The sequence below is a fragment of the Microcaecilia unicolor genome, chromosome 1 (genome assembly GCF_901765095.1).
Source record: "Microcaecilia unicolor chromosome 1, aMicUni1.1, whole genome shotgun sequence".
Classification (NCBI taxonomy): Eukaryota; Metazoa; Chordata; class Amphibia; order Gymnophiona; family Siphonopidae; genus Microcaecilia; species Microcaecilia unicolor.
Genome location: NC_044031.1, coordinates 146,432,617 through 146,460,445, shown reverse-complemented (window position 1 = coordinate 146,460,445; position 27,829 = coordinate 146,432,617). Strand labels below are relative to the sequence as shown.

The following is a 27,829-nucleotide window of genomic DNA, read 5'->3' as shown; positions in this document are numbered from 1 at the left end:
AAAACATATTCTGTAACAATGCATGCAATTTAATTGGATAACTAGCCAATCAGCACTGTCAATTGGACATTAACAAGCAATTATCAGCACTAATTGGCATTAATCAAGATTTACGTTCACAACTGGCTAAGCGTATTGTGTAATGTGGTGTTCTTACATTCTAAGTTGCATAGTTGAAAAGGGAGTGTGGCCATGGACATGGCATGGTCGTTTCTAAAATCTATGCACTTTCTTATAGAATACACCCACTTTGGGAAAGATTCTATATGTGGCGCCTAAAAAATCAGCGCAGAAATCAATGCTTACTAAGCATATTCTATTAGCGGTGCCTAGATTTAGGTGTGGTTTATAGAATATGCTTAGGTGATATCTCAGCGCCTAAAACTGCGCACATCCACTTACACCAACGAAAATGTGACATAAATCGCAGCATGTAGATTTAGGCGCACTGGGTCATATTCTATAACTGTGTGTGTAAATTTTGGAACACCCATGAAATGCCCATTTCCCTACCCATAGCCATGCCCCTTTTTGGCTGGGCACATTAGAAGTTAGGAGCACTGCATTACAGAATGTGCTTAGCGAGTTGTGTGTGTTAATTCTAATTATTACCAATTAGTGCTCATTGCTTGTTAAGAGCTATTATCAATGCTGATTAGCTTGTTAAACCAATTAAGTTATGTGCGTTGTTATAGAACACACTTGGATTTTGGTGTGGATCTGTAGGCACGCTATATAGAATCCCCGGGTTTGCACCCAATTTAGGCATTGGTTGTGGCCATTTATCAAGTAAACCATGGCATAAAAGATCACAACTAAATTTGGTCATGTGGAGAGACACTCAGCATATTCTATATACCACACAGAAATTAATCCTATTCTATAAAATATAGGCATACTTTAGCGAATACACCTAGGCTTTCTTTTTTCTGAGTGGAAGGTAAGGTGCCATATATAAAATCTAGCCCCATATGCCTGCAAAATTGCATTTAGAAAATTAAATTCCTAAAATATATATACATTCTTGTCACCACATGGAGGAGTTTGGGCAGGGCATGCATATGTATTTCCAAAACCATCAAGCTGGTCAAGGAGGATTTTTCTTTATATAAGCAGTGCTTTTTGAGCAGACCTAGGCTTTTATAAAATTGCCAACTTGCTATGCAAGTATAATCACACGCAACTTTAAAGGAACAGAGACATTCCCAGGGAAAGGGTTGAAGAGGGGTTTTTCACTTACACACATACTTCTGAAAATTCAGTTACATGCAAGTAAATTAACCTAGAATATTTATGCAAGCCTAAGAGCATGTGCAAAAATAAGCACATGCGAGAGGTAATTGTATAACTGTTCCCCTGTTTTTGACACCTTTTCTATAAAGAAAAATAAGTAAACACTTTCTGGTAGAGAATATTAGCATAGCTGGATATATACACACCAATGTGCTTAGGTGTGAGCATTTATGCCAGTCATAGAGCTAGCATGTGTGCACCTAATTGCCAGAGATACAAGCGTACTTTATAATATTCTATAAATTAAGTGTGTATGAGTCCCACCTATATAAATGTCTACCTGTAAAAAATGCACTCTATAAAATAATGATCTTAGGCAGATTTTGGGTATGTTTGTGCATATGTGCACACATATATAAATGTATACCATTATTCTAATGATTTATACATGTAATTGACATGTTAAATCCTTTTGAATATTTACCCTATACATTCTATATGCATCATCTCATATATATCACTAGGCATTCAGATAAAGTACTAAATGTTATCTGGTATTCTTTTGTGAGATGATTAATGTGGTCTGTGCTAGTCTCAGTCTGATCCTATTGTTACAGATATATGTGGCTCAGTATTCAAGAGCACTTATGAGGATAACAGCACCTGCTGTCTAGATAAGTGCTGCTGACCAGGATATTCAGAGGCATTGGCAGTCATTTTAGAAGAACCATTCACATTTTAGACATGCATAAACTGGCAGTTAGCCTATATTGATAACCTCCTTCCTGCCATTAAGACATGTTATTTTACCACAAGATATTATTTTAGCACTGGGTCCCATAAACGTTTAAGTTCCCATTTTGAAAAGCTGGGATATGCATGTCAAAAAATCCAAGTTCGTGCAAATGGCAAGGGTATGTGGTCTGGGAATGTTTTGAGCAGGACCAGGGCATCCCCAGAAGATATATCTTAATTTCCATTTTAGAAGGGGAGCAAATGTCAATGACCTAACAGATTGACACCAAGATTTACATCTGCAATCAAGCATGTTTAGGTTTTGGCAAACTGCTGCAGTTGAGCAGTATTGCACTGGAGGGATTAGGGAAGATTTCCCCCTTAATCCCCCAGTGATTTTTTCCTCCTAAAAACCCAAACTGGCAAGAGATACTAGTCTCTGTGACAGTGTCAGGAAAATACACATTTATAATTCTAAACTGGCAAAGATACTGTACACTTGTATGTGCTGGTTTTCAACTCATTGAAACTTTCAGCATTATTTTTTCAAAAATAGATATTTATGTTGCACGTAGCCAGTGCATAAATGTCCATTTCTCCTAATTTTTAGAACAGGCTCTATATCAGCAAATTCTGTTCTGAAATACTAGTGAAACTTGAGGTGTCCTGACCTGGGTGTCTCAATTTTGACTTCTGCATCCTTATCTAAAGTGGATAATACCTCTGAATATCCTTACAGACTGCTTCTACGTTATAGGGGGAAATTCTATAAAGATCACCCAAACTTGGATGCTAAAATGCAGGGCACTGACCATAGATTCTATAACGGCATCTGGGCACCCAGATTTCATTGTAGAATAGAGTGCAAGTGTTCATTTGTGCACCAACCCTTAAGCACTATCATTTATTCCATGTTAAAGGCATATCATGTAAATGTTGCCCTCAATATTTCAACATAATAAATATCATAATTAATAAAACCTATTAAAGAAAATTCATAAAATTACATACCTAGATGAGTTAATATACAAATATACTCAACAGATAACTAAATATAACATTATATATAACACATATCATTTAGTGGTAGAACCAAAAATAATTTTATCTTTAATAAAAAGTATTTTTGTTAATGTATATGAATTGTTTAAATACCAAGAACAGTAATTATGGTAAGTACCAATTCTGTATTCCAATAAAGTCTACCAATCACAAATCACTGTAAAGTTAAAAAAATGGCTAAGCCAAACAAAAATCTATACGAACTATATCCCAATACATTTTTGGAACCATATTTGGATTATGCTTACCACAACTAAAAATGAAATTTAAAAAAAATCTGCTGCATCAATGGTACTGAACACTATTTTAGCATGCACACTGAACTTTATTGAACAGACCCTAAGAAATGAATATTCAGTAAGCCTCTGAGAGAGCAATTGTATTTAATACAAAGTGTAATTCTGTATTGGCATGCTAGACATTTAGGGGTGAATTCTATATATTGTGCTGAAATAAATTGGTGCAGAAAAATATTTCTGTTCTGTAAGCCACACTTAAAGTTAAGCATGGTTTCTTGTGTCCAGAGATCGCACCTAATTGTTGTCATGGCCATTTGCATCAACTGAAACATGGTGCAAATGCATGTACCTAAATTAGGTATGTATCCCCCCTTATTCTATAACAATGTGCATAAATGCTAGGAATGCCCCCATTCCACCCATGACCCTTACATTTCCTCACCCCCATATTTTACTCATGTGTAAAATGTAGGCGTGTAAATTCCAATTAAATCTAATTGGTGCCAATAATTGCTTGTTATTTAATTAAATTGCATGTGAAAATTGGGCAAGTGACCAAATTTGCATATGCAATTGTTGGTGACTTTTATAGACTTAATGGATTAGGAATGCACAGTTACACCATTGCCACACAGGAACCGTTAGCTTGGCTTGATAAAATAGGCCCTTAATTAGATATTGTTAGGAGAATATTTAGCTGTTTAGTTGGCTTAGTTTCAGCAGAGAAACTGCATAGAAAAATGTCTTAAGAATGGGTTTTGAAAATAGCAAAGCAATGCAGATTCATCATTTTATGTGCAAAAATATGGAAGCCAACATGTTCTTTTTGCTGGGTAGGTTTCAACCAGATCATTTGACCAGTGTTGTTGAAATCTCTCATTATATGTTTCCAGGTATAGCAGCCTGTCTATTTGCATGGGGGGGGGGGGGGGTTTGCCTCATAATTATGCTTAGGTGGCTAATGTAACCCTACTATTATATTTTTCCCCATAATACATGACATTTGTATCCATAGACATTCTTGAGTGTATTTTGTTTCCTGCAGGTCTTTTATTTGCCTGCCTTTTATTTATTTATTTATTTATTTATTTATTTATTTATTTATTTATTTATTTATTTGGATTTATTAACCACATTTATGAAGAGATTTACCCAAGGATGTGTACAGCAGATTCAGTTTAACTTAAAACTTACAATTTTAACTAAACTATAAATCGGGGTCGAGATACCCAGAACTGCTAGTAGGCACAGATAATGATGCTCCTTAACAGCACCTTAGAGTCCTTAGAGCTGTGTAGAGGGTAACTTATTCTAAGTAATCTGGTCCATTTTCAGGCTTATTTTCGAAAGGGATCGCCGGCGATCTTCCGACACAAATCGGGAGATCGCCGGCGATCTCTCAATCCTGGCCAAATTGGTATTATCGAAAGCCGATTTTGGCCGCCCCCAATTGCTTTTTCATTGCGGTGCCGGCCAACCTTCAAGGGGGCGTGTTGGTAGGGTAGCGAAGGTGGGGTGGGGTTACGAGATGGCCGGATTCACCTTATTATGAAAAAAAAGGCCGGCTCGAACGAGCATTTCGCCGGCCGGACTTGGTCCGTTTATTTTTAGGACCAAGTCCCAAAAAAGTGCTCCAACTAACCAGATGACCACCGGAGGGAAGCAGGGATCACCTCCCCTTACTCCCCCAGTGGTCACCAACCCCCTCCCAAACAAACAAAAAAAACAATTAAAACATTTTTTGCCAGCCTGTATGCCAGCCTCAAATGTCTTACCCCAGCTCCCTGACAGCAGTATGCAGGTCCCTGGAGCATCCCCCCTACCTGTTACACTTGTGGTGGTTAATGTTGAGCCCTCCAAAACCCCCCAAACCCACTGTACCCACATGTAGGTGCCCCTCTTCACCCCTTTGGGCTATGGTAATGGTGCAGACTAATGGGCAGTGGGTTTTGGGGGGGGGATTTGGGGGGCTCAGCACACAAGGGAAGGGTGCTATGCTACTGGAAGCTAATTTTGTTTTTTTTTTAAAGATTTTGTAAGTGCCCCCTAGGGTGCCCGGTTAGTGTCCTGGCATGTCAGGGGGGCCAGTGCACTACAAATTCTGGCTCCTCCCATGGCCAAATGCCTTGCATTTTGCCAGGTTTGAGATGGCCGGGTCCGGTTTCCATTATGGCTGAAAATTGGAGCCACCTGCAATCCTATTCTAAACCCGACGAGCGATTTGGCCGGCGCCAAGCGTATTTCGAAAATATGCTTGGCTCCTCCTGCTTACGGCACTGGCCCCGAAGATGGCTGGCCATCGATTTCGCCGGTGCCATTCGATTATGCCCCTCTTTGTCTGAGGACCTTGAAAATCAAACAGAGTTTTAGCTCTATAAGGTACTGGTAGCCAGTATAATTTTGACAGGAAGGGTGTGATGTGGTCACACCATTTGCAGCCGATCAGTCATGCTACAGTATTCTGAATTAGTTGGGGCTGATGCAAACTCTATTTGGAGTAACCAGTGTGCAGGGCATTACAATAGTCCGGTCATGATGTTATCATGGTATGGACCACTGTGGTCAGACTTGTTTTTATAAGATACTTAATATATAAGTACCACCACTACCAACATACACACCATCAGTTTAGTCTACTCTGTCTTTTTGATTTATTTTGCATATTGGTATTACCGTACTCAATTGGGTATCCTCTTCCACCAGGTCTCTGAGATACCTATTAAGACAGTGTACTAATTTAGTGCCATACATTCTATATCTCCACAGTTAGTCAACTCAGAAATTAGTTACAGAGGTAAATGAGAATGACTCTAAAGGATCTACAGCTGTGATTCTTCTCAACTGAGAGACAGGTCTGTTGAGACTGAGAAAAGCAGTAGGTTGAGCACAGATTTTCTATATCATGTATTTCCTTACTGTAGAATAGAAATAGCAAAAGTAATGAATTTTTATAGGTAACTTTTATAGGCCATTATTTGTTAATAGAAGTTCAATTCTGAATAATTCAGTGTAGTATCCTGTATACATAGCTAAATGTTTTAAGAACATGTGTATTATCAAAAAGTATTACAACTGCAAAAGAGTGTTGCAATATACTGTATCATGAATCTAAAACTATATCGTGATGGATTAAAGAGACAAGAAAGAGCATTTCTTTGCGTGTTTGGGATTTCTCCTGATGAAGGTTGCGAAACAGTGGGGTCCCTTGCTGTCGAGAAAATAATTAAGATTGAGAACAGAAAATATAATACCCACTTTATAGATCGGTAAGAGAAGCCAATACTGATCTGAAGAACTTCCTGAAAATGTGACTGTTTTGATGGAGGCATCAACTTTGAACATCACTATCAAAATCGGATATAATTCGATTGAGTAGGACTGTGGAGAAGCTACAAAATAACATTTCAAGCTAAGTTACATATTTTTGATCTTTTTTGATCCTTGTCACATGATAAACGCTTGACAGTGCATCTGTGTGTGTTGTCCTCTATGCCCTTTGGTTTATTTTTTTTCTAAGGAAGGATTTTGCAGTTTTTCAGATCCATTAACTCCCACAGTAGTGGACTAGCGACTTTGACTGAATTTTGTTAATGCAAGCATTACCGTTTTCCATTTTTTGGTCACAGAATCCTTTTCTGTGAGTTTTTTCGGAAGGCGGTAGGAGCCTATGATGTTGGCCATTTCAGTGGAGTCCTAATGTGAGGTTCCCTGCGCCGCTGAGGCTATTTTACATTTATATAGAACTCATTAAGGGTCGAGGTTTCTAGTCCCACTGCATAGGGAATAGAAGAGTGATATAGTTTTAGATTCAGAACATGTGTATTGCCATACTGGGACAGACCGAAGGTCCATCAAGCACAGTATCCTGTTTCCAACAGTGGTCAATCCAGGTCACAAATACTTGGCAAGATCCTAGAGTAGTAAAACAGATTTTATGCTGCTTATCCTAGAAGTAAGCAGTGGATTTTCCCAATCCATTTTAATAATGGTTTATAGGCTTTTCTTTTAGGAAATTATCCAACCCTTTTTTAAACCCTGCTAAGCTAACTGTTTTTACCACATTCTCTGGCAACAAATTCCAGAGTTTAATTATACATTGAGTGAACAAATATTTTCTCCAGTTTGTTTTAAATTTACTACTTAGTAGCTTCACTACTTGCACCCTATTCATAGGAATTTTGGAAAGAGTAAACAAGTGATTCCCATCTACCAGTTCCACTCCTCTCATTATTTTAAAGACCTCTATCATATCTCACTTCTCCATTCTTTTCTCCATTCTGAAGTGTCCTAGCCTCTTTAGCCTTTCCTCATCGGGAAGGCATTCCACTCCCTTTATCATTTTCATCGCCCTTCTCTGTACTGTTTCTAAATCTGCTATATCATTTTTCAGTTGCAGTTGCATCATGGAGCAATGCAAAGGCATTATAACATCCTCATCTTTGCTTTCCATTCCTTTCCTAATAATTCCTAACATTCTATTTTCTTTCTTAGCCGCCACTGCATACTGAAGAAAGGGTTTCAACATATCGTCAATGATAACACCTAGATCATTTTCCTGGATGGTGACTCATAATATGGAATCTTGCATCACACAGCTGTAGTTTGGGTTCCTCTTTCCCAAATGCATCACTTTGTACTTGCTCACATTAAACTTGATATGCCATTTGAATGCCCAGTCTCCTAGTCTTATAAGGTCCTCTTGCAATTTTGTACAATCCTATTGCAATTTAACAACTTTAAGTAACCATCCAGCTTATAATCGAAAGTAATCGCCGGCTATTTCCCGACACAAATCGGGATATGGCCGGCGATTTTGCAAAAGCGGCGAAAAGCATGTATTCGAAAGCTACATTTGTGATAGCTTCATCGCTTTCCCTTCACCTCGCCGGCGAAAGTTCAAAGGGGCGTGTTGGCGGCGAAGCGAAGGCGGGACATGGGCAGGCTTGGGCGTGGCTACCAGATGGCCGGCTTTCGCGGATAATGGAAAAATAAAACCCGGCGATAAGCAGTATTTCGCCGGGTTTACTTGGTCCTTTTATTTTCACGACCAAGCCTCAAAAAGGTGCCCCAACTGACCAGATGACCACCGGAGGGAATGGGGGATGACCTCCCCTTACTCCCCCAGTGGTCGCCAACCCCCTCCCACACTAAAATTATTAAAATACAAACCTTTTTTGCCAGCCTGTATGCCAGCCTCAAATGTCATACCCAGCACCCAGACAGCAGTATGCAGGTCCCTGGAACAGTTGTTGTTGGTTGCAGTGGACTGCAGAAAGGCAGAGCCAGGCCCATCCCCCCTACCTGTTCCACTTGTGGTGGGTAATGTTGAGCCCTCCCAAACCCCCCAAAACCCACTGTACCCACATGTAGGTGCCCCCCTTCAGCCCTTAGGGCTAGGGTAATGGTGCACACTTGTGGGCAGTGGGTTTGTGGGGGGATTTGGGGGACTCAGCACACAAGGGAAGGGTGCTATGCACCTGGAAGCTAATTTGGTTGTTTATAAAAGATGTTTGAAGTGCCCCCTAGGGTGCCCGGTTGGTGTCCTGGCATGTGAGGGGGACCATTGCACTACAAATGCTGGCTCCTCCCACGGCCAAATGCCTTGGATTTTGCCGGGTTTGAGATCGCCGGCAGTTTTTTCCATTATTGCGGAAAAACAAAAGTGGCGATCTCAAACCCGGCGAAATCCAAGGCATTTCGCCGGCCCACACCGTATTATTGAAAAAAAAGATGGCCGGCCATATTTTTTGAAAATACGGTTCCGGCCAGCTGTTGCGCCGCCGCCAAAATAGATCACCGGCAACCTATTTTGCCGGTGACGTTCGATTATTCCCCTCCATGTGTCATCAGCAAATTTAATTACCTCACTAGTTATTCACATCTCTAGATTATTTATAAATGTTTTTTAAAGCAGTGGTTCCAGCACAGACCCCTGGAGAGCCCCACTATGTACCTTTCTCTATTGAGAATACTGACCATTTAACCCTACTCTCTGTTTTCTATCTTTTAACCAGTTTTTAATCCACAATAGTACATTACTTCCTATCCCATTACTTTCCCATGAGGTACTTTCTCAAATGCCTTTTGAAAATCCAGATATACAATATTGACTGGTCAATCTTTATCCACATGTTTATTCACCCCCTTCAAAGAAATGTAGTAGATTGATGAGGCAAATATTTTCTTCACTAAATCCATGTTGGTTTTGTTTCATTAATCTATGCTTATGTATAGCCTCTATAATTTTGTTCTTTATAATAGTGTCTTCCCTTTTGCCCAGCACTGTCATCAGGCTTACCAGTATAATTTCCTGAGTCACCTCTGGAACCCTTTTTAAAAATTGGCATTACATTGGTCACCCTCCAATCTTCTGGTATCATGCTTGATTTTAAAGATAAATTACATATGACTAACAATAGTTCAAGTTTTTCAATTCTATCAATACTCTGGTATATATACCATCCAGTCCAGCTGATTTGCTACTCTTCAAATAGTCAAATTGCCCCATTACATCTCCCAGGTTTTCAGAGATATGTTTGTTTCTCCATCTCATCAGTATTGAATACCATTTCTGGCACTGGTGTCTGTCCCACATCTTCCTCAGTGAAAACCGAAGCAAAGAATTAATTTAATCTCTCCGCTATGGCCTTGTCTTCCCTGAGTGCCCCTTTTACACCTCAGTTATCTAGTGGCCCAACTGATTCCTTTACTGGCTTCTTGCTTATAATATACCTAAAAAAATTTTAATATATGTTTTTTTCTTCCAACACAATCTTCTTTTCAAATTCTCTCTTTACCATATCAGCACTTTGCATTTGTCTTGCTATCCCTTATGTTGTTTCTTATTATTTTCCTTCTTCCATTTTCTGAAGGATTTTTTTAAACACTAATAGTTTCACTTTTTAACCATGCTGGCTGTCGTTTGGCCTTCCATTCTCCTTTTCAAATACATGGAATACATCTGGTCTTTGCTTCCAAGGTAGTATTTTTGAATAGTATCCAAGCCTGATGTAAATTTCTGACCTTTGTAGCTACTCCTCTAAGTTTTTTTTTTTTAACCATTTTCCTCATTTTGCTATAGTCTTCTTTTTGAAAGTTAAAAGCAAACATATTGGATTTTCTGTGTATACTTACTCCAGAGAGTCCTATTCCATTATTCCTAGCTGAAGTATTCAGGCAACTGGCCTGCTTTGAACACTATAAAATCTGATCATGGTATGATCACAGTTATCAAGTGGCCCCAGCACCATCACCCATTACTTCCGGCACCAGATCATGCACTCCACCACTAAGGACTAGGTTTATAATTGTTCCCCTCTTGTTGGTTCCTGACCCAGATGTTCCATAAAGCAGTCCTTGATTTCATCAAGGAATTTTACCTCCCTAGCATACCCTGATATCTATGTCCATCTATATGTCTATATATTGCTGCATAGGGCTAGATTTAAGAGTTTGGCACTTATAGGCAAGACCAGACAGCAGATCCCAGAGAGTAGGAGGTGTCAGAGATCCCAAAGGTTAGAGAAGCAGAAGAGGAAAGGGGAAGGTCACTGTGGCATCCTTTTGAAACAGCAAATATATATGGCCCCATAATAAGCAGAAGAAGGCTTCTCTGTGGGCTAGTTATGTGGGCCCTTTAAAATTTGGTAACCAAGAAAGTTGCCTTTGCCTTAATTTGGGCCTGTAATTTTATCATCTAGGTGAAAAGTTTACGGCCAGTACTATTTGTTCTTCTGCAAGAGTTAGGGGTGAGTGTTCGTCAATATAAAGACCAATAACTAAAACACTAAAGAATTTAATTCTTTAACGAAATAAGCTCATTTTTCTGAAATGCTCTGTGTTTTTGGTACATAAAGCTGTACTTAGAAGCTGTGTAAGTACTAAAAGTACCTCTAGATGTGGCAAAGATGGAGAAAATATTTTCAATATGGACTTCTCTTTGTTAAACAGTACAAAATCTGGCCTCTCCATCATGCTAGCTCTGTAGAGAGTAGATATCCATTTTGATATTCACGAATAGTATATGCATCACTGAGAAAATTAAGATTTATGAATTCTAAAAGGAATGAAGAAAAACAAAGCAAACAAGTAAAGCAGAAATACACAGAGATGTTCATTATGGATTTGTCTGGTAATTTACTGAGGTCAAAGCAGCAAATTTGAACATAATGATTATATGTCATTATTTGACAGTTACATTCAACTGATTTACACAAATATTTTAGTATTCTGTAGCTGGAAACTGGAGATTTTATACTTATACATTTACCCTTCCCCTGAACTTGTATACATGTGTGTGTGAGAGAGAGAGAGAGAAAGGTTCCCCCTCCTCCACTTCCCCTATTATTGCATATATGTCACAGTCACACTGACTGGTTCCTGACCTTTAAACAAAATGTAATACTGAATAGTACTACACAAAGGGAACCTGAGTAAACACATAATACAGTTTTTAAATTGTAACATCATTTATTTATGGAACAAAGTTATCCAACTACATGTCACCCATGTGAAAAAGTAACTGTCCCCTTAGGTACTCAATCAACCAATTCATCAAATTGATTGTGACCAGTCCTGTTGAATCTAAACTTCACTATTTATTGAACCTTACCATTAGATCTCTACCCACCCCAATCCAATTAGTTATCCTACCCAAAATTCCATACAGCAGGATGCATCTTTTTACTACAACCTAAGAACATAAGTACATAAGTGTAGCCACACAGGGACAGACCGAAGGTTCATCAAACTCAGTATCCTGTTTCCAACTGTGGTCAATTCAGGTCACAACTGCCTGGCAAGATCCCAGAATAATAAAACAGATTTTATGATACTTATCCTAGAAATAAGCAGTGGCTTTTCTCAAGTCCATCCAAATAATGTCCTCAACTGCTTTCCGTCATGGGGACGACCAAAGTTCAAGGGGCATGTCGGCAGTGTACAGAAGGCGGGATGGGGGAGTGGTTAACAGATTGGCGTCCTCGGCCGATAATGGAGGGCGTCCCTGACGAGCATTTGGCCGACTTTACTTGGTCCATTTTTTTCACAACCAAGCATCAAAAGGTGCCCGAACTGACCAGATGATCACTGGAGGGAATTGGGGATGACCTCCCCTGACTTCCCCAGTAGTCACTAACCACCTCCCACCCAAAAAAAACAACTTCAAGAACTTTTGTCTTTTTTTTTTTAGAGTATGTCCTTTGCTATGCCTCTGTCCCTGTGATGGCAGTTGAAGATGTCCAAAATGTGGATGTTTCTGTGAGAAGGACATCCATGCCTTTGTTGTGCCTCTGACACCCTTATTATTTATTTATTTGGATTACAAGTAGCAGCAGTGGAATTTGAATTGGCCACCTTTGGATTGCAAGACCAGTGCTCTACCCACTAGGCTACTCTGCCACTCTTCCACTCCACTCCCTTGAAATTTGGCCATCCCTGTGGGGGGGGGGGGGGGGGAGGCAGTATGCAGGTCCCTGGGGTGAGGTATGTGTGTGTCAGTGGAGGCATAACGAAGGCGTGGACATCCTTCTTGCAAACATTTTGGACGTCCTCAACTGCCCCCCACAGGGATGGCCAAATTTCAAGGGAGTGGAATAGAGTGGAAGAGTGGCCTAGTAGTTAGAGCACTGGTCTTGCAATCTAGAGGTGACTGGTTCAAATCCCACTGGTGCTACTTGTGATCCAAAATCCAAATAAATAAAGGGGGTGTCAGAGGCATAGCAGGCATGGCTGTCCTTCTTACAAACATCCACAATTTGGACATCCTCAACTACTGTTGCTTCCTCTCCTTAGAAAGGAAATCATTTGCAAATGAGCTAACAGCGAGCAGCTCATTTGCATGCAATTTCCTTTATGCATGCCCATTCCTTTCCACATCGGTAAGGGAAGGGCTTTTTCCATTCAGTTAGTGGGACCTGTGCACTAAAAATGCTGGCTCCCCCCACTACCAAATGGCTTGAATGTGGTCGTTTTTGAGATGGGCATCCTCGCTTTCCATTATCGCCGAAAACCGGGGCGACCATCTCTAAGGTCGACCTAAATTTCATTATTTGGGCGTCCCCAACTGTATTATCGAAACAAAAGATGGACATCCATCTTGTTTTGATAATACATGTTGCCCCACCCCTTTACAGGGCCATCCTTAGAGATGGGCGCCCTTAGAGATAGGTGCCCCTGTTCGATTATCCCCCTCCTAGTGGCTGGAATAAGAGAGTCAATAAGACTTAGATATAGGCGCAACCAGTAAAAAAAATCATTATCGGTATCTCACTAAGCCAATACAAAATAATTGTTCTCTCTGGAGCAGGTTGTCACCCAGTAGCCAGATGTACAGACTGAAAAACAAAACTGCTCAGCAAAAACTTTCTTAGCCATCCATATATACTGTTGTAAGTTTTGTTTCTCCCAAATCATGTGATTTCTCCTAAACTAACATTGTCATATACGGATTTTCCTGTTTCCTTCCATCACACAATATAGTGATATACTACATGTGTTCACATGCACACTTTTCTGGCAATTGGCTAATTCCTTATCCGTAACGCGTGCTCACAGCGTGCCAAAACCATATAGCAAGCAAGTAGATATTATAAAACACCTGGTGTCCTTCTATCTGACAGGAACAACTCCTTCTTTGGAGGGTTCTCAGTCTCTCTTTACCATCAAGGTTATATCCATGTCTGCCATATGTGGGCCACATACAGTGGTGGAAATAAGTATTTGATCCCTTGCTGATTTTGTAAGTTTGCCCACTGACAAAGACATGAGCAGCCCATAATTGAAGGGTAGGTTATTAGTAACAGTGAGAGATAGCACATCACAAATTAAATCCGGAAAATCACATTGTGGAAAGTATATGAATTTATTTGCATTCTGCAGAGGGAAATAAGTATTTAATCCCTCTGGCAAACAAGACCTAACACTTGGTGGCAAAACCCTTGTTGGCAAGCACAGCGGTCAGACGTCTTCTGTAGTTGATGATGAGGTTTGCACACATGTCAGGAGGAATTTTGGTCCACTCCTCTTTGCAGATCATCTCTAAATCATTAAGAGTTCTGGGCTGTCGCTTGGCAACTCGCAGCTTCAGCTCCCTCCATAAGTTTTCAATGGGATTAAGGTCTGGTGACTGGCTAGGCCACTCCATGACCCTAATGTGCTTCTTCCTGAGCCACTCCTTTGTTGCCTTGGCTGTATGTTTTGGGTCATTGTCGTGCTGGAAGACCCAGCCACGACCCATTTTTAAGGCCCTGGCGGAGGGAAGGAGGTTGTCACTCAGAATTGTACGGTACATGGCCCCATCCATTCTCCCATTGATGCGGTGAAGTAGTCCTGTGCCCTTAGCAGAGAAACACCCCCAAAACATAACATTTCCACCTCCATGCTTGACAGTGGGGACGGTGTTCTTTGGGTCATAGGCAGCATTTCTCTTCCTCCAAACACGGCGAGTTGAGTTCATGCCAAAGAGCTCAATTTTTGTCTCATCTGACCACAGCACCTTCTCCCAATCACTCTCGGCATCATCCAGGTGTTCACTGGCAAACTTCAGACGGGCCGTCACATGTGCCTTCCGGAGCAGGGGGACCTTGCGGGCACTGCAGGATTGCAATCCGTTATGTCGTAATGTGTTACCAATGGTTTTCGTGGTGACAGTGGTCCCAGCTGCCTTGAGATCATTGACAAGTTCCCCCCTTGTAGTTGTAGGCTGATTTCTAACCTTCCTCATGATCAAGGATACCCCACGAGGTGAGATTTTGCGTGGAGCCCCAGATCTTTGTCGATTGACAGTCATTTTGTACTTCTTCCATTTTCTTACTATGGCACCAACAGTTGTCTCCTTCTCGCCCAGCGTCTTACTGATGGTTTTGTAGCCCATTCCAGCCTTGTGCAGGTGTATGATCTTGTCCCTGACATCCTTAGACAGCTCCTTGCTCTTGGCCATTTTGTAGAGGTTAGAGTCTGACTGATTCACTGAGTCTGTGGACAGGTGTCTTTCATACAGGTGACCATTGCCGACAGCTGTCTGTCATGCAGGTAACGAGTTGATTTGGAGCATCTACCTGGTCTGTAGGGGCCAGATCTCTTACTGGTTGGTGGGGGATCAAATACTTATTTCCCTCTGCAGAATGCAAATAAATTCATATACTTTCCACAATGTGATTTTCCGGATTTAATTTGTGATGTGCTATCTCTCACTGTTACCAATAACCTACCCTTCAATTATGGGCTGCTCATGTCTTTGTCAGTGGGCAAACTTACAAAATCAGCAAGGGATCAAATACTTATTTCCACCACTGTAACCTCAGTTCCTCCTGTCACCTTGACATGTAACATGTACTTTCCATTTATTGAGAAAGCACTGCAGCTTACATGCAGCTGCAGGAAGAAACTAAAAATATGTTGATAACAGCAAGGCTAGGAAAACTGAGGGCTAGCTGGGCCATATTACAGGCCTAGTATAGGAAGTAATATACAACGCCGAGATGCCCATTATATTCCTATGGCCATCTCAGCATTTACCGCCAGCTGATTTCTACTGCAAGCTAAAAACGCTACCATGGCTTAATAAAAGAACCCCTTAATGTGAATTCTGTAATAGCAATTGCATGTGTAATTGCCATTATAGAATACTAGCTTGTCGTCATTTGAGTAATTGCCGTTATAGAATACTAGTGTGTCATCATTTGAGTGTTGGAGTAAATGCTTGCACTTAACTGCTGTTATTTATTTATTTAGGGACCATTTACTAAACTGCAGTAATTATGCATTACTGCTTACCACAGTTTAGTAAAATGTCCCTAAATAAGTAAAATTGCTTAAAATTGCATTCTGTATGGCATGTTGAGACATCCAGTTGTACTTTTGACATGTGCGTGTGCTACAGGTGCACTAAAAAATAAAATAAATATTTTTTTTTTATCAAGGCAGCATGTCTGGGGGCACAAAGTGGGTATTTCTGTGCTAACCAGTTAACCCAGTCACATTACCATGCACTGATTAGTGCAGAATTAGCGTGTGAACCCTTACCGCCTCCAAAATAGGTGGCAGTTAGGGCTCATGTGCTAAGTTTTGTTAATAGCCACGTGCTAATGGCAATTTCTGGCAGCATTTTCCAGCCTTGGCAAAAGTGGCCTTAGCACACAGGAAAATCCTGCATAAGGGTGCGCTAAGGCACTTTTCTTACAATTCTTTTTATTGAGTTTTAGATTGGAAACAATAAGCAGTAAAAATGTTGTGAAAACATCATAACTAAACTATGTTTTAACATGTAAATGAAGTTAAAATATAAGTAAACAACTTAAATATACAATTGAAGGAAATAATCACTATTAATAACAGTTCATTTAGTGTTTATAGAAAATAAGATCTGTATATAAGGTGTAATTATACAGGTTGTATAATGAACTAAAATTTAGATATATGACTAATGGGAACAGAGACTAAGAAGTTATGAGTGTTGAGAATTAATGTAATAATTGTGTAGCGGAGTCCAGATTTTCGTAATGTGAGAAGCATTTTGAAGACGTAGCACAACAGTTTCATATTTCTTGACTGAATATAGGTGGTTCCACCATTCAAAGAAGTTTAATTTCATGTTGTCTTTCCAATGAAGTACAATGAGATGGTTTGCTAAAGCTATCATTATTTGAAATAACTTTATGTTTTTCCAGAATAATGGAGTCTAGGGTAGAAGATCTGAGGATCACAATATTGAATGTGATACTTGTGGAGATTCTATCCCAGGCATGTTCCCAATAGCTGCAGCTTTGTAAAATGGTCCCTTATTTATTTATTGATTGATTGATTATTTAACTAACAGCATTTTATAACCTGTGCATGTAAGTGATAGACACACCCCTGACCTGCCCATTCCTTCCCACAGCCACACCTCCCTAGCAATTGTGTTCTAAAGGAATTACGTGCCAAGGTTCTAGAATCCTGACTTTGGTGCCGATGATCAGAAGCCCCACGCTGTTCCAAATAGTGCTCTAAAATTAGTGCTGGAACAGCATGGGGTTATACCGCCCCTATGATCAGAGTTAATAGGATGGAAATTTAAGCATGCTATTAACTCTGATCATAGGGGTAAGGTGAGGGAGGATTGTGCCTGACAATGCGCTCAGGTACAATCCTCCCACACTTGTTTGACAGATCTGAGCTGTGAAAAGCCCGGACCTGTGAAACACAGAGGCTGGAGATCCATGGCCCTTCCCAGGGCTGCTAGACCACCAGAGTGAGTAGCGGCTATCTTGGCAGCCCACTTGGACCACCAGGGAAGTTTATTTTGTTATGGGGGGTTAGGGGACTGGATATCCACCTGAACTCCAGCCTCTGTGCCTTCATGTTGGGGGGGGGGGGGGGTGTCAGCACCATTTAACTCCTATTAACAGAAATTAGTGTCTAATTTAACTAAGTTATACATATACCCCATATTCTATTTAGTGCGCCTAGAGATTGGCACCGATATCAGCACGGATACTATAACAATGCAAATAATTTAACAAGCTTAAGACAATGAGAACTGATAACAGCAGTTAAGCAATAATGAGCACTAATTGGGACCGATTAGTAATTAGGTGCACAAGTCGCTAAGCGTATTCTGTGCTCCTAACTTCGAATGCGCACAGGCAAAAAGGGACATAGTTACGGGCAGGGAAATGGGTGTATCATGGGTATTCCAAAATTTGCATGCCTAGTTATAGAATATGGCTCAGTGCACCTAAATCTACACGCTGGGATTTATGACACGTTTTCATTGGTGCAAATTGATGCACATAGATTTAGGAGTTGAAATATCAACTAAGCATATTCTATAACGGGTGCCTAAATCTAGGCACCCATTATAGAATAGACTTAGTTGTGCTGATTTTTTAGGCACCATATATAGAATCTCCCCCATATCGGGTAGTATTCTGTAACCTGTACATGCAAGTTTGCACGCTAAGGGAAACAATGGGTGCACAACATTATAGAATTAAAGGGTATTTGGGCAAGTTAGGAGAGCTATTTCTGCAATCCTATTAGCCTGTAATTCAGGTACCAGCACTGAATATTGGTAACTTCTGGGTTCCCCCCCACCTCCTACCCCACACTGACCCAGCACTTACCAGAAAGTACCACAACGTCAGAGCAGATATTTAGTGGCACTCCCAGATGAAGTGTCACTAAATATTTGCTCCTGACCCTCACTATTTAACCTGACAGAAGCCTCTCCTGTCCAGTTAAATAGCCCTGAATATCAACCCCTATGTTTTTTTGTAGCATAGGCTCACCTAAATCTTTCTTTTCTTTTCAACAGCATCCAAGCCTGTGAATCGAATGCTTTGTACACTGCCCATACCCAGCACCACTCAGCTCTGTCAAATTCCTTGTCCAGTAGAATGTGACGTGTCTGCGTGGTCAGCTTGGGGACCTTGCACATATGAGAACTGTGATGACCAACAAGGGAAAAAGGGTAAGCAACATACCATTGGTAATCTGACATAAATAAGTATATTAGTTAAAAGAAGCTTAAGGTTGATTTTGACAAAAAAAATCAAAAAGAAACAATCTGAAATAGCAAGAAGGGAAAGACAATGTGAACGATAATTTCTTAACGGATGATTGTGGGAAATGTCCAAAGAGCACCATAACATAACCATTTCATAACGGCCAAGTTACCACCACTGAGCATTGCTGTTCCCGTTTATGTGCATGAGGGTTTACAAGAGTGTAGAGCATGGGCAGGCAATGGGTGGGATCAACAAATTCACATGTAGTTTATAGTGTAAGTTTTGTGCAAAAATTCTGCAAGATAGCTACAAACATTTATGCCTACCATTGACATGGTGTAAGTGTTCATGGCTACATATTGGTGCATATCTCCCCCCCCCCCCCCCCCTTGTTTCAAGGGGGGAAAAACTATACAAAGCTTGATTTCTGCATGACTCTATCAACACTTGACCAATTTCAATAAAATTTGGGATATATCATCTTGAATAAATGTAAAATAAGCCTACACTCACGCTGCCCACCTCACCTAAATGACATCACTTTACTATCTGGTTCTTCAACTGTCACAATGTTTTCTTCAGACAGAACTGATCGAGCCCTGCCTCTTCCTGCCTGGTGGTCAGTTCTGCTCATTTCTTGCAATTTCTTCAAAACATATTCTATGCTTACCCTCTTCTACCCCTTTTCTGGAAACTCTTTGCACCAGTCTATGGGAACCATAACTTTTCTCCAGATACATTTTTTTTTGTAAGGATCAGATCCTTCTGACTGAAAACCATGGTAACTGTTTATGTTTAAAGCTAAATGGTATCTGTGCGTATCATGACAATAATCTCTAGGTGGAGGTGATGTCATTTAGGTGAGGTGGCTGGCGTGAGTGTAGACTGATTACAAATTTGTTCTGGATGATGTAGCCCAAATTGGTCAAGTTTTAACAGTTATGCAGAAAACATGCTTTGTGTAAGTTTTTATTTTTTGAAACATTAGTGTACAACAGAATGCAACCACATACTTGCTGTTATAGAATACCACTTAGCACTATTGCTTCTGGTGCTCATTTCTTGGTGCCAAGTTCTGCGCCTTTTGCAGAACCGCCTTCTTAAATGCATGAATTGGTGCACACACACCCCCAACTGCAATCCCACATACCTTGGCTGTCGGAGGTCCCCAACCCCCGCCAGCTGAAGCCTTTCTCCAGCACTGTTCTCTGTGCGTTACCTGGCCTGCTTCCCCTCACATCATGAGCATGCTCAGTTTTAGTGAAACTGAGCATGAGTGAAGTGTTGTGTATGCACAGTTTCACAAAAACTGAGCATGCACATGATGTGAGAGGAAGCAGGGCAGGCAATGTGAAGAGAACAGCGCTGGAGAAAGTCTTCAGCTGGCAGGGATTGGGGACCCCCACCAGTCAAACCAGGGGCCCCGGATCCAACTTGGGGGAGGCCCAAGCCCCCAAGTACATCTGTAGCTGGTGCTTACAATTTTGCAGTTAACATGGGTGACTCTAACAGGCTTATTTTCGAAAGAGAAGAACGCCCATCTTTCAACACAAATCGGAAGATGGGCACCCTTCTCACAGGGTCGCCCAAATTGTCATATTCGAAAGCCGATTTTGGGCATCCCCAACTGCTTTCCATCGTGAGGATGACCAAAGTTCATGGGGGCGTGTCGGAGGCGTAGCGAAGGTGGGACTTGGGCGTGCCTAACACATGGACACTGGCGTACCAAGGGGGGGCGGTGGGGGTGGTCCGCCCCGGGTGTACGCCGCTGGGGGGGGGGGTGCCACACGCCGGTCAGCTTCGTTCGTTTCCATGCTCCCTCTGCCCCAGAACAAGAAGTAACCTGTTCCGGGGCGCGCGGCACCCCCCCCCAGTGGTGTGCACCTGGGGGGGTTCTTTCGCCGGGGTGGGGGTGTCCTTTCACTGGGGGGGGCGGGGCACATCAGCGATCCGCCCCGGGTGTCAGCCCCCCTAGGAACGCCACTGCATGGACATCCTCGACCCATAATGGAAAAAAAAGGTCGTCCCTGACAAGCACTTGGACGACTTTACCTGGTCCTGTTTTTCTTACGACCAAGCCACAAAAAGGTGCCCGAACTGACCAGAACTGACCACCGGAGAGAATCGGGGATGACCTGCCCTTACTCCCCCAGTGGTCACTAACCCCTCCCACCCTCAAAAACCTCTTTAAAAATCTTTTGTGCCAGCCTCAAATGTCATACTCAGGTCCATCACAGCAGTATGCAGGTCCCTGGAGCAGTTTTAGTGGGAGCAGTGCACTTCAGGCAGGCGGACCCAGGCCCATCCCCCCCTACCTGTTACACTTGTGGTGGTAAATGTGAGTCCTCCAAAACCCACTGTACCCACATCTAGGTGCCCCCTTCACCCGTAAGGGCTATGGTAGTGGTGTACAGTGGTGGGTAGTGGGTTTTGGGTTTTTTGGGGGGGCTCTGCACACAAGGTAAGGGAGCTCTGTTCCTGGGAGCAATTTCTGAAGTCCACTGCAGTGCCCCCTAGGGTGCTTGGTTGGTGTCCTCGCATGTGAGGGGGACCAGTGCACTATGAATGCTGGCTCCTCCCATGACCAAAGGGCTTGCATTTGGTCATTTCTGAGATGGGCGTCCTTGGTTTCCATTATCGCCAAAAATCAGAAATGACCAAGTCTAGGGATGACCATCTCTAAGGACGACCTAAATGTCAAGATTTGGGCGCCCCAACCATATTATCAAAACGAAAGATGGACGTCCATCTTGTTTCAATAATAAGGATTTCCCTGCTCTTCCACCGGAATGGTTTGTGAGGACGTCCTCAGCAAAACTTGGGTGTCCTCTTCGATTATGCCCCTCCACATGTATCTGTGCTAATTGCAACTACAATACCACACACTAATGGATATTTTAACATACGACCCGCAATAAAAATGCCGGACACCACTCTAATAGGTGCCTCATTACCACACTAATTCTATATATGGTATTCAAAATTGCATGTGCTAATTTGGGCACTCACCTAATTTGCGCACACAATTTAATTGACATAAGCCAATTAGTGCTGAAAACTTGGCGCTAATAATCAAATATTGGTGCTAATTGTTATTAAGTTAAATTTATGTGCCTATTTTTAGGTGCCAGGATTCAAGGGGCATGGCCATAGGAGGGGCATGGGTGGATCAGGGCATTCCTAGAATTTGTGCACAGTATTACAGAATAAGGGAGATCTGCAGCTAATTTAGGTTTCAGGTGGTGTAAATCCTCATGCCCAACATTGGGCACAGATCCCAGCAAAACGCTATTCTATTGCACCATTTAAAGAATAGTGATCAGCGCTAATTTGTATCACATCCAAATTTGTGCACCATTTATAGATTTTGGTCCTAATTTACAGTTATCACACATTAATTTCTTGTGCTAAAAAATGTAATGCATTTTAGTAATAGGACCCCATAGTTCTTTGATTTCTTTCATGCTCTGTTTTGTTACTTTTGTGGATACGGACCAGATACAAATATAGTGATACTCCTCACCAAGCCAGATTATTGTAATTACTTTTTGATTACACTACCTAAGAATCATCTGAATTGTGCCCAAATGTCCCAGATTGTGACTGCCCATATTATTGTCTACCCCTCCCGTACTATTTTTTAAATTGCCTATTTGACCTTTGGGCTAGTGCAGGAAAGGGCCTTTTTGCTATTAATTGAACGCTATTTTAGCTTTACTTATTATCACACACAGGTTTTAAACTAAGAAAACGTTACATTACAAATGAGCCTACTGGAGGGACTGGAAACTGCCCTAACCTGATTGAAGCCATCCCATGTGAGGAGCCATCCTGCTATGATTGGCGAGTAGTAAAAATGGAAGCATGTATACCTGATAATGGAAACCAGTGCAGCACTGGCACACAAGTTCCAGTGGTTATCTGCATCAACAGTGATGGTAAGATTTAAATAGTAAAAAAAAAAAAAAAAAGCAAATTGGACCACACCCATTTTCTACGATAGGATGTTGAAACTTTTCCTTACAAGTTAACTTTATTTTCTGATTATCAAATGGTATTTTCTAATAATTATTTCTGAAAAGTGCATATGATTTACTTTATTTGTAGCTGAAGGAAATCATTACCCCCCCCCCCCCCCAAAAAAAATATAATTGGTCATAAAAAGAAAATTTAAAATGTTTATTATCTTCTCCATATGTACCAACTACTGGATTCTATATATGGTGCCCAAATTAGAGAAAAATCCACACAGATGAACAGTCCTCCACAACAAGATCAAAGCAAAAGAAGCAGTGGAGACAACAAAGGACAACAAGGTGCTTCAAAGTCCATTATTGCAAGTCTTCACGTAACTCAGCTCAGGCCATGTTTCAGCTAAAGGGCCTACATCAGGAGTCTTCAAAATTTTTTTGGGGGGGAGGGGAGATTTTCACTCAACATCTCCTCCTGTTTCATATGGACTTCCAGTTGAGTCAGAACTAGTTCTGTAATCTGGCACCAGGGCTGACGTTGGGCCATCATGTCTTCCCCTTCTCTCTACTCCCCCCCACCCCCAGTCTGACATCTTCCTCACCTTCCCGGCCTCACTTAAAAATTTTTTTTTTCCTAAACAAAGGGTTTCTAGTGTGGGAGGATTCAAAATACTACCTTTGGCCTCCTTGGCACTCTCCCTCTGCCACTGTGATCTGCTCAGGCAGAAACAGTAAGTTGTGTCAGAGGTGGGGCAGACCGTAGCAGAGGAACAGTTCCAAGGAGACCAAGGGCAGCTTGTTTGAATCGATCCCACACCGGAAACCCTCTGCTTAGAAAAAAACATTTTAAAGTTAGACCAGGAAGGTGAAAGAGACACTGGACAGATGTGTAGAGAAGGGGAAGGCATGCTGGCCCACCGGGTCGCCATGGGGCAGCTGTTTTTGTGCTAAACCACGGAGGAAGGATTCAAAGAGAGAGGGAGAAGCTGAAATGAGGGTGGGGAGAGAGGTAAAGGGAAAGGAATAATGGACTTGGAAACAGAAGAGAAGAAGAGAGATGGTGGACAGTAGGATGGAGAGAGGCAAGAGAAAGGAAGGGCAGTTAGACCAGGGTGTGGAGGGAGGGGGATAGAGATACTGGATGGGAGGGCATATGGGAACAGAAAAGAAGAGGTGGTGGATCTGGGGGTGGTGTGGAAGGAGGAACAAAGTGATATTGGATGGGAAGGCAGTTTTGAAGAGAAAGGGAGAGATAGAAGATCCAGGGTGGTGGGGAAGGAGGGAGAGATGATGGATGGAGAGGTCATTCTGGAAAAAGAGAAAGAAGCTGGAACTGGGAGGGAGGGAAGAGAGAGGGAGAAATGTTGATTCTGGGGGAGGAAAGGTGGGATAGATGCTGAACAGTGGGATGGAGGGAGGAAAGAGATGCTACATCAAGAGGGCAGGGAAGAAGAACAGAAAAGAGAGGGAGTAATGTTGGACCATGGGGGGGGGGAGCTGGAGGGAAAAGAGATTGGAGAGAAAGATGCTAGAGGTGGAGGGAAAGGGACAGGATGATGTCAGGCAATGAGACTGGAGTGGGCTGCAAGAGTGGAGAGAGGGAGAGGAAATTCAGGAAATGGTACCATGTAGGAGAAGTCAAAGCGGAGTGGTGGCTAGAAGATGAATGAGAGGTGAATAGTCAGTACAGAGGTAGAAATGTGGTAATGGGGAGTAGATGGAAGGAAATAGAATGCTGGGAAAGGAGTGAGATGGGAAATGGGAGAGCTAGGGATTGAGATGAGATGGAAAATTGATAGGTAGCTGAAAATCAAAAAGAAGAAGGGTTAGAGAGAGAGTAAAATTTGAGTGGACAGAGGCAGAAAAGGGAAAAAAAAGGAGGAAATGCTGAAAGGGAAAAATCAATATGTTAGAGACAGGTGTAGTGAGAGAATGGAAAGAGAGGAGAAAATGAAAATAGACAGCGGACACTGGAAAGGGAATTAGCAAAAGACATACAAGAAAGCAGAAAAAGAGAAACTGAAACAAAGATGATGGAAAAATAAAGGGGTCCTTTTACTAAGGTGTGCCAAAAAATGGCCTGCCCTGGTGTAGACACATGTATTGGAAGTGCACAGGTTCATTTTTCAGTGCACCTGCAAAAAAGGCCTTTTTTTGACCGAAAATGAATGTGCGACAAAATGAAAATTGTCACGCATCCATTTTGGGCCTGAGATCTTACCACAACCCATTAACCTAGCAGTAAGGTTTCACGTGTGTACAATGCCAATTACCACCTGGTTAGCACCACGCGCTGGAAATTTTTCAGCATGATTAGTGAACGTGCATAAAAAATGAAATTACTGCCCAGAGCACGTGGTAACCAGGCGGTAGTTCAAAATTGACTCTCATAGGACGCTCATAGGCACCTATGCAGCTTAGTAAAAGGGCCCCAAAATGCCCAGACAATAAAGGTAGAAAAAGTGTCTTATATTTTGAATTTATTAACTGGATTGTGTTAGCTTTGGGGTACATGCATCACAGATGGTTTTCGTATTGTATTCTGTGGCATAGCCAGATGGCTAGTTTTGGGACAAGGAGGGAGCTTGAGCCCAAATGGGTGGGTACCAAAGTCTCTCCCCACCCAAATGCAAAATATAAATACTTGATCTGGCAGGGATCCCCCCAAGCACCGCCAACCTCCTCCTCCAGTCAGCAACCAGAAATCTCCAAGCTCTGCAGATGGTGGCAGTATCCCCAAATTGCAACTGCCCCCCCACCACCACCACCACTCATGTTCAGGTTTCATGAATGTGTGAAAAATGAGCTCGGAGAGTTCTGGTTGCTGGACCTGTGGAGGGAAAGGAGTTGGTCATCAGCTGTTGAGGTTTGGGGAGCCCCGTCAAGGAAGATCTTAAGTTGGGGGGGAAGTCATCTCCCTTCCCCTCCCCTCATGGTTATGCCATTGATTGTGTTCAGTACAAAATGAAGTGCATTTCTATTTTTATTTCTCCAGTGTTGAAGTACTTGCCGAGTTTAACTTGTTTGGGTTCCCAGTTTTGTTTTGATGTACATATTTCTAATCTGTGAACCCTTGTTCTGTATTTTGTGAATGACTGTCTGTGTTTTGTGTGTGAAGAAATAGTTTAAGGTTGTTTTATGTGTGGTACTAATGAAGGGTGGGCAAATTGAGGGAGGGGGCAGGAAGGAGAGGGGATTGGGAGCCTCCTCCTTAAACTATGCCCTGGAACTCAGCATGTCTAACACCGGCGTTGTCTGGCAACATAGCAATTACTTGGCCCAGCCCTGACTTTTGGACCATCCACACTCCCTCCTCTATACGCACTTCTAGCCGCCTATAATGCTGTAGCTCTCCCAAATCCATAGATACTGAGAACGACATCCATCCCTGAGAGAAAGGATGTACCTTTAAATGGAGTGGCCCAAAAGGGATGCTGCCTTCCTTGAGTCATTTCTGAGAGCCACAAATCAACTTCCCTACAGCCCCACACTTACCTTTTTTCAAACTCTTCTAGAGTTGGGTGTCATAATTTAATTACACCCAACCCCCATAAACCCTATAAGCATCAATCACCTTAACGAATCAAGCCCAGGTACATACAGGGTTTTGACTCACCCATCTTACAGGCCATCTTACAAGACTACAACAGGCCAAAGGAAAAATTCCACTGGAACACCAGAAGGAAGGCAGCCTACCTGGAATCCCTCACAGCAGCACAGTCCACTAGCTTAGGAAAGCACCAGCGCAAGGAGCCACCAGAAACAACTCGAGAGACAGTGAGAACCATGACAGCACAGGAAAAAGCTGCACTGGGACTTTAACCAGTAACTTTAGGATCCCTGCTGTGTCATACAATTGCAGCTAGGCTATTCCTTTGCATACATCACAGTACCTGCTGCTCAGATAGAAAACCAGCAACCTGGGTACCCTATACTGTCACACAATGGAGGAGCCAACGCGGGAGAAACCCGAATCACACAGCAAATACCAGGTACTAAATAAAACCCTGAAAAACTAACCCCCCCCCCCCCAAAAAAAAAAAAAAAGTTGCCACACAGCTAGACAAAAAGAGTTTAAGTGGAACATGATCCTGGGTCTGATGGTGCACAGCCCACTGCACTAACCACTAGGTTACTCCTCTGACCCTACAATGGCCTGAAGCCCTCCATACCCTTCCCTCTCAATACAAAACCCACCAAAACCCCAACACCACACAGATAAATTCCCTACTCCTCTCATAAATCCAGCAATCCCAAGCTCCCAGCTCCTCTCATGCCAAACCCAGTCTGCTGATACTACCTTCCAATCCTTTTCACCTTTCCCTCCCAGCAACAAGCTAACAGGATACATAATTAACTCCAAAGGTGCCTGCATACTCTGTCAAGTTAAATACTCATAGTCTACACCATGGGTGTCCCTTATGGTAGTTAATTAGCAGTAATTAGATTTTATGTGTGCATCTTCCTGCATGCTATTGTATAACCCCATGTGCATGGTAGGGGTGTTCCAAAAATTTGATTGCGGAGTTATAGGATACGCCATTCCCACGCCCAAATGCCAAGAGTTGGGTGTCGGCATTTACACCAGGTTTCAACTGGTCTACATACTGGTGCCCAAATTTGGGCAAGGAAATGGCCTCTAAGCGTTATTCTAAAGATCGCTCAATTTGAAGCATTTTTTATAGAGTAGTGCTCGGTGCTGCTTTTTCTGACAGCCAAATTTGAGCACCATTTACTGAACCCAGTTCCTACTGTATACATGAAATATCTTCTTAGAATTTCATTGATAGGCAATGTGTACTACTTCAGAAACATGGAAGCATACATTTTCATTTTATGACAGGACAAACTGTTTCTTAAAAATATCAAGCTTCTGCAACAAACGAAACCTCAAGGGTAATTCATTCCACCCAATAAGGCTCACATAAGATAATGCTGCCTTTGCATGTAACAGAAAAATGCAAACACCTCAATGATGGAACAATCAATCGCTGTGTACCCTCAGAGCATAATGCTTGCATAGGCTTATAACACCTCAAGACCTTCTTAAAATAGGCAGGGACTGAATTACCGTATGTAAAGTCTTAAAAACCATTAGGAT

The 27,829-nt window shown here is 42.0% G+C and overlaps 1 protein-coding gene across 1 annotated transcript in view; it reads left to right on the top strand.

The window, feature by feature from the left end:
* The window catches only part of THSD7A (thrombospondin type 1 domain containing 7A), a 510,747-nt gene that overhangs the window by 259,122 nt on the left and 223,796 nt on the right, over positions 1-27,829 (top strand). The window contains 2 exon segments of the mRNA XM_030201155.1: positions 18,565-18,720; positions 22,492-22,695. Of these exon segments, the coding sequence (XP_030057015.1) occupies positions 18,565-18,720; positions 22,492-22,695 (360 nt within the window).